At 33.1% G+C, this 14984-nt stretch overlaps 1 protein-coding gene across 1 annotated transcript in view; it reads right to left on the bottom strand.

Annotated features, from left to right (window-relative positions):
• The window catches only part of LOC143052020 (heat shock 70 kDa protein 12B-like), a 31102-nt gene extending 16383 nt beyond the window's left edge, over nt 1–14719 (bottom strand). The window contains exons 1-2 of the mRNA XM_076224994.1: nt 14605–14719; nt 10982–11306 (exon numbers count right to left, since the gene is read on the bottom strand). Of these exons, the coding sequence (XP_076081109.1) occupies nt 10982–11281 (300 nt within the window). The 5' untranslated portion in view covers nt 11282–11306; nt 14605–14719. The remainder of the gene's footprint in view (nt 1–10981; nt 11307–14604) is intronic.
• Between the last annotated feature and the right edge of the window lie 265 nt (nt 14720–14984).

Below are 14984 nucleotides of genomic sequence, written 5' to 3' on the forward strand. Positions count from 1 at the left end.
GACAAAACTATGTAAGCATCCTCTGCAATGAAAGAAAGTTTGTCTTTTCGAACACAATGCGAAATGCTTAAATTCTTACAGCATAAAACTCTCAATGTGTTCCCTGTGTGGATAAAAAAAAAAACCGCTACGATCCTGCCTATTCTCTAATTTTACACCTGACGATATTTGTCATTCACTACACCGAAAAGTGGACGACATTTTTTTTGTGTTCTATAAATGAGGATGGTGCACATATTCTGTATGTGCCTGCCCCAAGTCAGGAGCCTGTAATTCGGTGGTTGTCGTTTTTTGCTATATATCAAATTTGTTTTTTCGTCTGAATTGTTTTACATTTGTCATTTCGGGGCCTTTTATAGCTGACTATGTAATATGGATTTTACTCATTGATGAAGGCCATACGTTGACCTATAGTTGTTTTAATTTCAGAGTCATTTTAGTCTTTTGTGGAGAGTCGTCTCATTGGCAATCATACCACATCTTCTTATTTTAATATTATGAAAGATTCTCAAGTCATGAAAAGAAGAAGGAAAAAAAACCAATCGAACAAGGATTGAAGTGACACTCGACATCTCTCTTTCCCGGAGTAAAAGTGATGACAAGAAATGTTTCACTTGTCTGACATAATGTTGGTACATATCATTCGAAAAGTATTATAATATTTGTCTGTGCACAATTCTATTATTAATCTACGGTATATTTTATCAGATCAATTGATCAGATGAAGGAGGTTATATTAGATATAACCTCCTTGATCAGATTAAGACAATATTTGTTGTGTTTGGATTGCAACTGCAACAAAACAGGATTATCTTTCTTGATTTGCGAGTTTTGAATTCTGAATTCTGAATGATCCTTCTCGGCTTTCGTACCTTATCTAGCTATATTTCATTGTTTCAAAATGAGAAAGAAATTTATTTTGTAAATGGTATACATTTCGATTCACAACTTATTATATAAAATTCTATATATGTAGATATATAAAGAATTGAAACAATTGATTTAGATATATAATAAGTTTAGAAGTTTTTATATGCACTTACCAGTCTTTACGGAAGCTAATTTTTATATATAGGATGTTTTATTTCCTCCTAAACTTACCCGTCTACCCGATTATGAATGCATTTACCGATTGTTAGTATTGTACATGTGAATTCGATGGGTGCATTCCCGGTTTATGTCAGAAAACTATTTTTCAACTTTTACTTAGTCACTGATCAGTCACTTAGTCTACACAGAAGGAAAGGGCTTTAGATAATATTTCTTCACATCCAGCAATGGTATATTATAATAAGTAACCGTCAACGAGACAGCAACCAAAAATCACAAGTTAAACAATAAGTGACTTTAAAAGAACTTCTAAATCTGTGACAAATACCATTGACTTGCGCGAATTGGTAGTCCAACATATTATTATAGTTCAACGCATAATGTCGAAAGTTTCGTATGGTATTCAAGGTATGGTAGATAAAGATTTATATCGTGTTTTGTTCGAGCAATTAGATCGGGATTGGTCGAGATTTACTGCGGATTATCGAGTGAATAAATGATAAAAGACGTATTTTCTTATAATACGTGAAATGGATGCCTGGACTTAATATGCGCAAGGTAAACTGACAACGCCATGGTAAACACAAAAAAGGCAAACATACGAATAATATTGCACAAGATACAACATAGAAAACTAAAGACTAAGCAACAAGAACGCCACCAAAAACTGTGGTGATCGCAGGTGCTCTGGAAGGGTAAGCAGATCCTGCTCCACATGTGACACCCGTCGTGTTGCTCATGTTATTACAAACCAATACAATATCATCAACTATACTTTTTTGTTTTGGTTAAAAACGTTTAAATATGAAATGCCTGTACCAAGTCAGGAACATGACAGTTTTTTTCTATTCGTTTGATATGATTGAGTTAAGATTTTCCCATTTAATAAGGGACTTTCCGTTTTGAATTATCCTCATAGTTCAGTATTTATGTTGTTTTACTTTATTAAGCTAATTTTATATAAATACCTAGCATATGTCAAAAGAAATATATATTTTGATGTTAATATCCTTGAATATATACAGACACTTTGAAGAGGGAATGTTTTGCATAAATTAAGTTTTTATATGTCTATGGTTTTTTTTTGGGCAGTGCCGATTTCTTTAAGTGCGGTCCAGGTTTTGATTGAGTGAATAAACAAAATGTCAATGGCTTAAATTGCTATATGTCAGTGCAATGACTTTTCAAAGCATAGAACTATACATTAAACCAGTTTGATTAAGTGTAGTATTGTATTACGTTACCAATACTTTAAATACATAACATAGTTCATTTATATATATACAACTCGTCTAAACATCAACCCAACAATGTTAGGTCTGTAAACTCTATTTTTAAGAGCCCAGGTGGTCATGTGGTGTAGCGGGACGGCTGCAGTGCAGGCTATTTGGTGTCACGATATCACAGTAGCATGGGTTCGAATCCCGGCGAGGGAAGAACCAAATATTTGCGAAAGCAAATTTACAGACCTAACATTGTTGGGTTGATGTTTAGACGAGTTGTATATACATTATGTACACAGCCATGAATCACCATCATTGATGGCGATCCGATGGATACATCTGTTGTAGGGTTGTCACTGACTCAGACGTACTTATAAATATAATTATTTTCTGTGACTGTATCTTACATTAATTTGTATTCTGCTTGTATATATACTATTGAATTACAGGCTCTTCCCTTATAACAAGCCCATGTGTTTACTTAACATGTTTGAATTGGCTCAAACTCATCAAACGAATGGATAACAGCTCTCCTACTACTTGCTTGGTACAGGCGTTTTCTAATGTAGAAAATGATGGGTTTAACCTGGTTTTATAGCCAGCTAAACCTTTCTGTTGTTTGACAGTCGCATACAATTCATGCAAGCCATAGATTTGTTAAAAATGGTCACATGTCACTGGTCATCGTATCCGAATTTTATCCTGATCGTGATAAAATGAACGAATATAACGACCCAGGCAATTCAAAAATGAAAACAAATCTAAATGAAATTGAATGAATGAATTATGTAGATTTTGATAAGGTAAAGTTTCCCTTTGAAAACTCTGACGACTTTCAGTAATTTATGGCGTTTTTTTTGCACTAATCGCATTGTGACGTCTTTGATTTATAGAGGTCCTGGTTTTATGGTTTCATTTATATGACATAATAAGCGATTCATATAAGTACTAATTTCCTTTCTTAAAAGTCAACACCTTACTAAGTCTGACACCATTTCCTGATTCCAGTAAAATATGGAGGTTTTAAGTTCAAATCGCAGTGTTGATTGAGTATTATGGCTCTATTTCTCATTTCATTCTTATTTTCAAATATCACATTCAACTGTGATTTCATTGGTGGAATCCGTTTCTTGTGACTGATATTGAAGGTGCGAACATTTTGTCTGCTTCATTTGAGTTCTAACATTATTATCTACAACATATTAAAACAACAAATGCTTTTTCATGTTATCATGTAGCAAGACGAAGACTGTTGTTAAATGATGCGGACAACAACTTAAAACAGTGTAGCACAACTGCAGGTGTCAACTAACGCATGTGTTATTCACCTGCATAATTGACGTCGAATAATAATTATGGATATAAACTGTGTATATGATATATTACTTGTACCAAATATTATAATATTCTATTATGCTTCACAATAACACTTGTTTCATTGTATTAACTTGTGGATGGGAAGGGATGGGGGTTATTACGATATTCACTACCCAAAAGGGCCTTACACAGTCGGTCGGCTGGCTACTCAAATGTAATTAAATAATATTAAAAAAGGATGAAAGGTCTTTATAATGGCATATGTATGCTAATTTTATACGTTTAAAAACAAACCAAAGAAAATTTAAGAATATACATGAATGCCTTATTAACAAATAATATATAAAAGTAAAATCTATTGAATTTATAAATTTTGTAACAATTAGAAATTAATTTCAATAGCTATACGTAAATATGAAATTATGAACCTGTTCAAGTGAGACAATACACTCATAGATTCAATACACTTTTTTTCTCGATTTGAGCATACATATAGTACAAAGAATTATTTAGCACGACATTACTGCTCCACCTTCAATAACGATTTTAATTTATCAAAGTAGCAATTACTTGTTGATCTATAGGATATTGACTGCTAACGAATACTAACCCACAGCAAATATATTTGATTTAATTTTTTTTTAAACTTACTCAGAAAAATTAACGAACTACTTGACTTTCAATTAACTGTTTACAAAATTTTGAAATACTAAGGATTGACTACCTCAGGAATAGATTACCTTAGCTGTATTCGGAAAGGTTTGTAGGAATTTGTGGTCCGCAATACGCTTCAACTTTGTACTTGATTGCCTATTTTTTCACCTTATGTTCCAAAGAAGAGATGCACATCTTCCGCAAACACAAAATGTCAATCCTAGTATCTATGCCGAAGGATCCTTTAGCTGGATTTGGCAAAACTTTTAGGAATTTTGGTCCTCAATGCTCTTCAACTTCGTACTTTATTTGGCCTTTTAAACTTTTTTGGATTCGAGCGTCACTGATGAGTCTTTTGTAGACAAAGCGCGTCTGGCGTATATACAAAATTTAGTCCTGGTATCTATGATGAGTTTATTTGTTATTATATTGAAAGTACAAAAATAAACACTAGTTGAAAGTAACCGATATCTAATTCTTTCTAGTTTGAAGCCTATACATACTCTAGATCATCCTAATATCTTTCTCAATATGTATCCCTGAATTTTAAGATCATCATCCTTGTCATCATAAGACGGTACCATTATTTTACTAACATATCTGTACTTTAATTAATGTTTTCTTATACCGACTTTTTTTTTAATGTGGTACCCAACACTATCACTAAAATTAATTTGTCTCGTTTAACTTTCATAAAATTTTGTACTTACTTTGACCTTTTAACAAAAATATAAAACAAAAATTTTGAACCAACCGTTTTGTCAGAAAAAATACACTGGTTATATAGCAGTTTGACAAACACCAATTTTGATTATTGAGAAGCTTAATATTCCCTTTACAACACAACGTAATTAAAACGTTAGCTGACTTTACAGAGTTATCTCCCTGTAGTGTTAGGTACCACCTTAAAGAAATATGGTTTTAAAACAGAAAATTGAAGTGAAAAAATTGAGAGTTATGAAAGCATTAAAATACTAAGTTACTAAGATCGGCCTAACGCTGAATTTCGAAAAATTCTTTCCTTTCAATGTTTGATTCAACATCTAAAATGGTCAAGGAAAATTCTGTATCTCCAAAGTTAAATGTAACTTTCAGTTTTTTGTCTTCACAACATGGGTTGTGAATCGAAAACTCGAACTCCCCAAGTAATGTACATTCTCCAGTGTCTGTATACCTAACATTATCCCTATCCGTGATATACACTTTACACGTGCCGCCGCACTTTCCGTTCGTTGAATAGAATTTTTTAATTGTATGTCCTAACGGCATAGATGTGTTCATCCAAATGAATGGATCAAATATGTTCTTGCATTTTGTCTGTCCGTTCAAAAATACTTTTCTTTTCTGATCATGAATACTCTCATCAAACGGACTTCTCACACTTAAACCATACGTATATCGTGATATTCGTGATGATATAATATCAGACTTATAACCAAATAAAACTGCACCTTTTAGAACGATAATTCCTGAATCGTCTTGTAAAACAATGTTTATGTTTGAAAAAGCAGTTTTCAGGGCATTTTGTACCATCTTACATTCTGCAAAACCACCAACAAGCAGAATACTTGAAACTTTGACAACTGTCCCCTGTTGTAGAACAGACTGTATTAAAGTCACAACATTATCACACGTGGCTTTGAAAAGCGATTTAGCGAATACTGGCTCAATTCTCATTTTGTCTTTGCAGATTTCAATGTTACTTGCCAGGGAGGATGAACTAACAACATTTTTAATATCGTTCCCGGAATCAGACAAACAGAGATCATTAAGAGCTATATATGGAATTGTTAAATTCACTTTTCTCGTTTGGGTGGGTTGAAATGTTCTTTTAACGTTCTCTATACTTCTAATCAGATACAAGTACGATTCTGGACTCTCTGATTTCAGACTGTTTATAAGTGGTTCGCCAAATATGCGAACAAAAAGCTGGATAAATGCATCATCAACTGAGGTCCCACCACAACCGTTCCCGGAGGCTTTTATCACTTCTTTTAAAGTGCCGTTCGGAATTCTTTCATGAACCGTTACATCTATTGTACCACCTAGAAAATAATACGTTAATTATGTAAAATGTATGTCATAAATGTTTATGCCAGCTACAGTTCACACAATAATGGTTGAAAGATTCTTAAGTAAATATTGTTTGGACTGATGTTCCAAGTAATCAATTTTTTCTTTACAAAATCTTTTATAAATCTTGGTATTAAAGATACGTATGGCACAAAACCAGGTTTAACCCATTGTTTTTTCTTAAAATGTCCTGTACCAAGTCAGGAACATGGCCATTGTTTTATTATAGTTCGTTTCGGTGTGTGTTACATTTTAATGTTGTGTTTCTGTTGTGTTGTAGTTCTACTCTTATATTTGATGTGTTTCCCTCAGTTTTAGTTTTAACCCGGATTTGTTTTTTTCTCAATCGATTTATGAATTTCGAACAGCAGTATACTACTGTTGCCTTTATTTATATACAAAAAGATCGGGAGGATTTTGCTATAATATAGTGCAGCTGTGGTTTTTAGCATTTAATTTCTAAAGCAGACAACTCATCTATTGTAAAAAAAAAGAACCCACCAGTTATATTTTTTATTGTATATTATGTTTTCAGTTATATGTTTTGTTTTCTGTTATTAAAGGCTTGTAGACTAGCTTTCGTCCAAAATCTGAAAGGGGTTAAGTCCCCTTTGCTATGCTTAGTTGACTTTAGAAAAACAAAAGTTGCTGCTATTTCGGAGTGTGTGTCTCATTAGTTGAAACACTTTAAAAGGCTTAACTGTGACATCGCAATAACCAACAACATACCACCAAGATCCGCGACAATATATCTTGATCCATTTCCCGTAATTTCTCTGCAACCAGCTGACGGAAATGTTTGACAATATATCGATGCTGCTTCTGGTTCGAGTGCAATTGTTAACATAACTCGTGATATTCCAGCCTGGAAAAGTAAAATTACACTGATTACACAATGACTATTGTCCACGACATTTTAAGCGTTGTCATACAATGGAGCACTCCAACTAATCGCATTTCTATGGTTTCATTCATCTAAATAGGGTTAACATATTTAATAAAGACTGAACATCCAAAATAACACACTTTTTTTCAGAACTCGTGTCGTTCTGATGCTTGTTGAACACTATTGTCTCCTCTACTTTTCATATTTTTTATAAATGACATTGCTGATGATCTACGTATGAATGATAATAGAACTAGTGATTATATATGCCTTAATGGATATTTGATATTTGTGTTGTTATTCGCTGATGATACTGTGCTATTTGGAAGCTCTCCAGTTTCATTTAGATAAATTATTCGTCTACTGTACAAAATGGAAAATTGGGGTTAATAAGGATAAAACAGAAGTTGTAGTTTTTCGTAAAGGATGGCAAAGAGTAAACCATTCATGGCATTATGACAATACGGAACTAAAAGTAGTCGATCACTATGCATACCTTGGAGTTCTTCTACATTACAACGGTGAATTTCAACAAACTCAAAAACGCCTAGCGGGAAAGGGCGCTTGCAGCATTGTTAAACTCATTAAGATCTACTTATATTTCACCAGAACAGCAATGTGCTATGTTTGACAGTCTAGTTATGTCTATTTTAAACTACGCCTCTGAAGTATGGGGTTTTCATCATGCAAAAGAATTCGAAACTGTACATAATAAAATTTGTAGATTTGTTATAATAGTACCCGAAAACACGCCTGTCTGTTATATTATTGGCGATCATGGTCATTTACCTATGTATGTTACTAGGAAACAAAAGTTGTTGAAATACTGGGTTAATATTATAAACAAGAAACCAGATATTGTATATGAAATATATCAAGTTCTAGTTGCTGACGGTAATAATGGTAAAGAAAATTGGGCCACAAATGTTCGTAATTTACTTTTTCAACTTGGATTTAATTATTTATGGTATGCACAAGAGAATGTTAATGTTAACTTTGATATTTGGAATGAACGTCTGTTAGATCAATTTTATCAGAGCTGGCGTGAGTCTGTAGAGAGCTCTGAAAAACTAATATTGTACAAAATGATAAAAACAGATTTTAAGATGGAACAATATATATTGAAAAATATCAAAGTTAAAATGTTGTCTTTATTAAGATTTGGTGTAATACAACTAAATATGGAAACTGGTCGTTACATAAAACAACGAAGGGAGGATAGAATTTGTAAATGTTGTACTTTGCAATGTATAGAGAATGAATATCAGTTCATTATGGTTTGTCCAGCATATAGACAGTATAGACTTAAATACTTCTCAAAATATTATCATACATGGCCAAATATTAACAAACTGTATTCACTACTACAAGTTCAAACAAAAACTGTTATTTACAATTTGATGTGTTTTTTGCGTGAAAGTTGGAAACTCACAACTTTCATATTAACGTAGTTATATATATTCATCTAATTGTCTTTTTCATTAACAAAATGTTCATATTGTTAATTATGTTCTCTGCAGTTTTGTATACCTATGTATTAATATAAATTTCATGTTGCTTACACATGATAATGTTGTTATTTAAATGTGCTATAGCATAATTGTGCTTATTGCAATAAACGTATTTATCTTATCTTATCTTAATAACCGATTTAACAAAATTGGTTAATTAGTGGTGGTGCATAACAGCCTCCTTATAAAGACACTTTCGGTATAAAACCCCGTTTTCTAATTCATTGTTTTACTTTTTTTTAAATTGAATGTTTGTAATATTACAAATTCTATCGCTTCTTTAATTGGATTAAGTTGGAGAGAGATGCAGTCGGCCTGGCCCTCTCATGGATACATATATGATATATGTAAAGACTTTTAACTTGTATCCCTCGATCTCCTGATCATACTCCTAGACATCACCTGTGTGTATGTGTCTTACACACGCGATCTTTCAATTACATTAGTTAATACGTGCTGTACTTTTATTTTAATCTTATAATTAAGACAATAGTGGAAGCACGCATGAAGTTTAACAGCACATTTCCCATAAAAACGTATCAAAATGATTAAAAGCTAAAGTTACATCAATACCACTGTGATTGCAATACCCAACCACATTTTGTACCTGCCTGTCCAAAGTCAAGTGTCTGTAGTTTAGTGATTGTCGTTGCTTCATGCCCGTCATATTTGATTTTCGTGAATTCGTTATTATAGATAAGGTTTTCTCAATCGAATTGTTCCATATTTTCATGTCGGGACATTTTATAGCCGACTATACGATAAGGGATTTTCTCGGTTGCTTATTATTGCTTACATTCACTTCATTTGAACTAAACTATTGGATGGTTATCTCATTGTCGATTAACCACCACTTCTTATTTCATATTTTGGAATAGAAATATGAATGTTTTACCTTTTCGGCACTTTTTCTCATGAACTGTTTGGCTGTGTCTGTCCAAATGGCCGGAACAGTAAGTACCCACTTTGTTTTCCTGTCGTCTAGCTCTATATTCTTTATTTCAACGGTACTTTTAAGGTGATCTTTTAATGCTTTGATTGACAAAGAAAATACATCTATAGCAGGCAGTGGTTGTCCTCTTACATCTTCAAGAACCATACTCATAGTTATATTCTGTAAAATAATTAATATGTAAAAAATATAAAAAGCAGAAAAACGACTGAGGAAAAACATTTTGAATTTGATTATTGGTTTAACCAAACAGTTAACGTTGTGGAATAACCGTTTCACAGATGATATCGGATATGTTACTTACGTCGTAACTACAATCCTCTTCCCTTTCCATGAATGTGACCTAACAGAATTAGACTATTAACCGGGTTTGAAATAACATGAGCAACATGACGGGTGCCACATGTGGAGCAAGATCTGCTAACCCTTCCGGATCACCTGAGATCACTCCCAGTTTTTGGTGGGGTTCGTGTTGTTCAGTCTTCAGTTTTCTACGTTGTTTCTTGTGTACTATTATTATTTGTCTGTAACAGTTTGTCTTTTTCATTTTTAGCCATGGCGTTTTCAGTTTATTTTCGTTTTATAAGTTTGACTGTTCGTCAGGTATCTTCGCCCCTCTTTTAGTGAATGTTTTTATAGAATTCTCGGTGAAAATTGAAGTACGGATATAGATATCATAAATGGATCAAAACTTTTAATAAAATTAACTTAAATATAGAAATTGTTTTAAGGTTGCAGTAAATTGCCATGACATAGCTTTTTTCGATTAATTGGTATTTTTGTTGGATTTTTGGCATACAAATTATGCAATGCTACAATAATATTTTCGTGGAATTGAAACTAGTGTTGTTAATTTTTTTTCTTGCGGTAATTTTTACCTACTAATATTTATTTTAGTTTCAATATAATACACGGCGAAGAATAAAACAATTGGTTTAATCTATGGATTAAAAAAAGTGTCATTCAAGTGAAGACAATCAGGAGCAGACTAGCTGCTGATCCGGTGTTGTTAATAATTTTGCCTTTTAAGATTTCTCTATAATGGGAAAAAATACAAATTGTGTGCCTTCAAAACATATTTCTAACATCTAAAATAACATTAAAACATTAGTCAAATCCTCGTAATGTCATTGTTTTGCCTATTGAGGCCAATTATGTCAACATAAAAAATCTTAGTCATAACTGCAAAGGAAATCATAATTTTAGCCATGGCGTTGTCAGTTTGTTTTAGATTTATGAGTTTGACTGTCCCTTTGGTATCTTTCGTCCCTTTTTTAAGCATAAAAAACATCCCGTATTTACACTTTTATTTCACCTTGTTGTTATGAAGATTCATTTTAAATCTATGAAAGAAGTAGTAATCTTCTGTATCTCCATCCAACACAATGTCTGCATACTGTTCCTCTGCCTCATACCCGAACGCTGATATTTTTCTATCTTTAGAGAGCAACAGACACGTAGGTGTCTTTAGTGATGCAACTTCCGCCGTCCCAGAATTCCAAATCTGATTAGATAAGATTTCTACATCCTTCAGATCAGTTTCTGGTGCACTAACTGAAAATGCATATCCTGAATACGTCGTCCCAAAGTCTATGGCGGCTACGTGGACAGCCATTGTTTATTACATGTAATTTGAAAATCTAAAATGAAAATGTGGAGCATTGAAAAAAGGATCCAAAAGTCATCTTAGTTAATGTATAGGAAAACAAACCGTCAAAAGATTGATATACCTTGTCATTTTATGTTAGTAGCATATCAATATAATTTTTATAATTGAAAGCGTGGAAAAGAATTTGAGATTGTAAATAAACTGTTATTACAGTGATATGTCTCGCCTTTTTGTAATTTTGATTATGCAAATGTTGAAATCAAAATAGCAATACTTTGACATCTTGCACAAGTTATGCAAATATTCAAAGTCAATGAACCATGACTGAGTTATATGACTAAACATTCTCCATTTATATGAGATGTGCCAATGCTAATACAACTGCATACCAAATACCATTGACTTATTATAAGTCGTTTACAAACCTTAATACAAACATTAACGGGTAAACTATGTAAAAGTTTCAAAGTCAATGAACCACGAAGAGGGGGGTGGGGCTATATAATATCCGTGGAAACAATACTTGCAAACGCCAATAAATTTGCATACCAAATGTCATTGACTTAACATTAGCAGTTCATCTTAAACTGATCTAATCACAAACTAATGCATGTAAACTAAGCTCAGTTTCAAAGTCATTAGACTGTGACTGAGGGGCGAGGCCAAATATTCTCCATGGAAATAAGATGTGCCAATGCTTATACAACTGAATACCAATTAACATTGGCCTACCACTAATGATTCCCCTTGAACTGACCTTATCACAAACTAATACATGATAACTTAGAAAAATGTCAGAAAAATGTTCAAAGTCAATAGACCATGACTAAGGGGGTGGAGCCAAATTATCTTCATGGAAATGAGATATGCCAATGCTTATACAACTGAATACCAATCATCATTGGCCTACCACTAATGGTTTCCCTTGAACTGACCTAATCACAAACTAATACATGATAACTTAGAAAAATGTTCAAAAGTCAATAGACCATGACTTAGGGGACAGAGCCAAATTATCTCCATGGAAATGATATATACCAACGCTTATACAACTGCATACCAAATATTATTGACTTCCCACTTGTGGTTCTCTATAAACTGACATAATCACAAACTTATACATGTAAAATAAGCAAAAGTTTCAAAGTCAATAGACCATGACTGAGGGGGCAGGGCCAAATAATATCCATGGAAATGAGATGTGCCAATGCTTATACAACTGCATACCAAATATGATTGACCTACCACTTGTGGTTCACCATAAACTAGACCTAATCACAAACTAATACATTGTTGACGCCGTCGCCGTCGCCGTCGCCGACGTCGGAAACAGCATAACTATGCCTCGCTTTTTGACTCCGTCAAGGCGAGACAAAAAGCAGCAGTCAATTCATAAAAACATGCAATTGTTTTCTATCCATTGCAATATCTATTAACTAATGTACCACAGGCACTTGTTTATTATCCAAGGCATGTATAATATATAACGATAGTAGATCTTGCCATGGATAGAAAAAAGTAAAATCACAAAATTACTGTAAGGAAAATTAAAAACGAAAAGTCCTTAATCAAATGGCAAAATCAAAAGCTCAAACAAACCAAATTTTTTAACGAATGGACAACAATTGTCATATTCCTTACTTGGTACAGGCATTTTCTTATGAAGAAAAAGGTGGATTTAACCTGGGTTTAGCTAAACAGGTTCTCATTTGTCTCATGACAGTCGTATTTATAAAGTATCATTATATTGGCAACTATGTGTGAAATTTGTAAAATTGTCAAAAATAGGGTTACAGTAGTCAACACTGTGTTATAATCATAATCATTTTAAAAACAAACAGATATATAAAAAAAACATTTACTATAACACAAAAACACAAGTATGTATTATACAGAGCACTTCACATGAAAAAAAGAGACACAAACAGGCATATATATGCAAAAACGGAAGACAAGAATGAAAATTTATCATAGAACAATAACACAATGACGGGATGTATTAGTGCAGAGCCACGTCATAAGTATTCAAGAAACAGAGAAAGGCATACAGGAAAAGCATGTTAGCAAAAATGAAAGACAAAAGGAACTTCTCTGCAAATGTAAACAAGAAAAGGTCGGCAGGAAGAAGCGCACAGTTCGTATAAGAAACTCCAGCACACTCAGTCTGATCTTGTGTCTCTATGTAACATGCTTTCACAGGTTGTTCACTTTTCACAAAATATGACGTATGATATCCCAAAGTAATAAATTTGTAGCGTATGCTACCATTTTTATGTTGAAAGGCATTGTGGATTATTTCTTTTAGATGATTTTTCATTTTCACATGAAGAATGGTGGTATACAGGGTTGAAAAGTTAAAAGTTTTGATAGAACTAATGTCAGAAAAAGATCAAGATTTAAAATTTTCAAGAAGTTCTTTACATTTTTAGAATCTCAATCCACATACAGTTTTAATACACAAGTAAACTGTTTCATAGTGTTCCTGGAGACCCTCTTTCGCTGCAGACACAATTTTAGTCAATCTAATGGACACTCTTTACAACGAACATCATTGGCGGATCCAGGGAGGGGGGTCTGGTGGTTGGAACCCCTCTTTTTCTTGGCCGATCGATGCATTTGAATGGGGACATATAGTTGGAACCCCCCCCTTTTTTAAATGGCTGAACATGCAGATGAGCCGGAAATGAACCGTTACAGGCGTTGTTTGTACGGAATTTTGTAAAGCTTAGATACCCAATACAAAGAAGGTAAATTCTCCGATTTGTGGTCCAATGTATAAATGTTCATTGAAGTCATGAAGGACTTATGATTTGCAAAAATCTCATCCTTGACAAATGATATGTTTTTGTATGTGGGATTATCTGAGTCATCATTTATTCCTAATTCTTTTACAAGACACTCGTTAAGAAAACAAGTGCATGTGGTTTCTACTCACTTTTCTTTATTCTTCATATAATTTAGTCATTATTCTCTATTCTGTAAACCCCATCTAGACCCTCTCATGACTAAAGATAAAATTGTGTATCTTATACGGTGAGGAATCCATAACTTTTTATCCGGGGTGGGGTGGGGTGGGGCGAAGGGGTAGTTACTGCCACAAGAGGGGGCCCGCTACAGTCATGTTTCCGTGATTCCCTATATAATCAACCAAATTTTTTCCCACGAAAAAAGGAGGTGGGAGTAGATCCGCCTATGTTATATTTGTTATATTTGTTATAAAAAACACAACTTCTTTACCACATGTACAAATGTTGTGTTATGTACACTCGACAATAGAATTTCAGATTTACACACTTTAATTGATAAATTTAAAAGGCTGAATTACATACCTTGAATATAACCCTGTTGCAGAAACAGAATAATTATCTATATTGTATATAGTAATCTATCGTCATTTATAAGTACAAATTTAAAGGTCGACATTTTGCAACCTAATACTTGTAATTTGTTTACCTGTATTTTCTGAAATTCAATGATCAAGTTAAAACGAAAGAAAAAGTAGAAAATACTGGAGGGTCTATTGTGCTACACCATTTCTGTATTCTTTATTTTTTTTTCTCTGTGCTTTTTTAGTGCATTTTCTTTTATATTATTCTTTGTATTTAAGCACCACATTATGTTCTTTTTTATTTGTTTTCACCTTTTTCTCTATTTATATTTATGCCAATTATTCTGTATTCTGAAACCCCCATCTATATCCAGATACATG

Source organism: Mytilus galloprovincialis, chromosome 11, assembly GCF_965363235.1.
Source record: "Mytilus galloprovincialis chromosome 11, xbMytGall1.hap1.1, whole genome shotgun sequence".
NCBI lineage: Eukaryota > Metazoa > Mollusca > Bivalvia > Mytilida > Mytilidae > Mytilus > Mytilus galloprovincialis.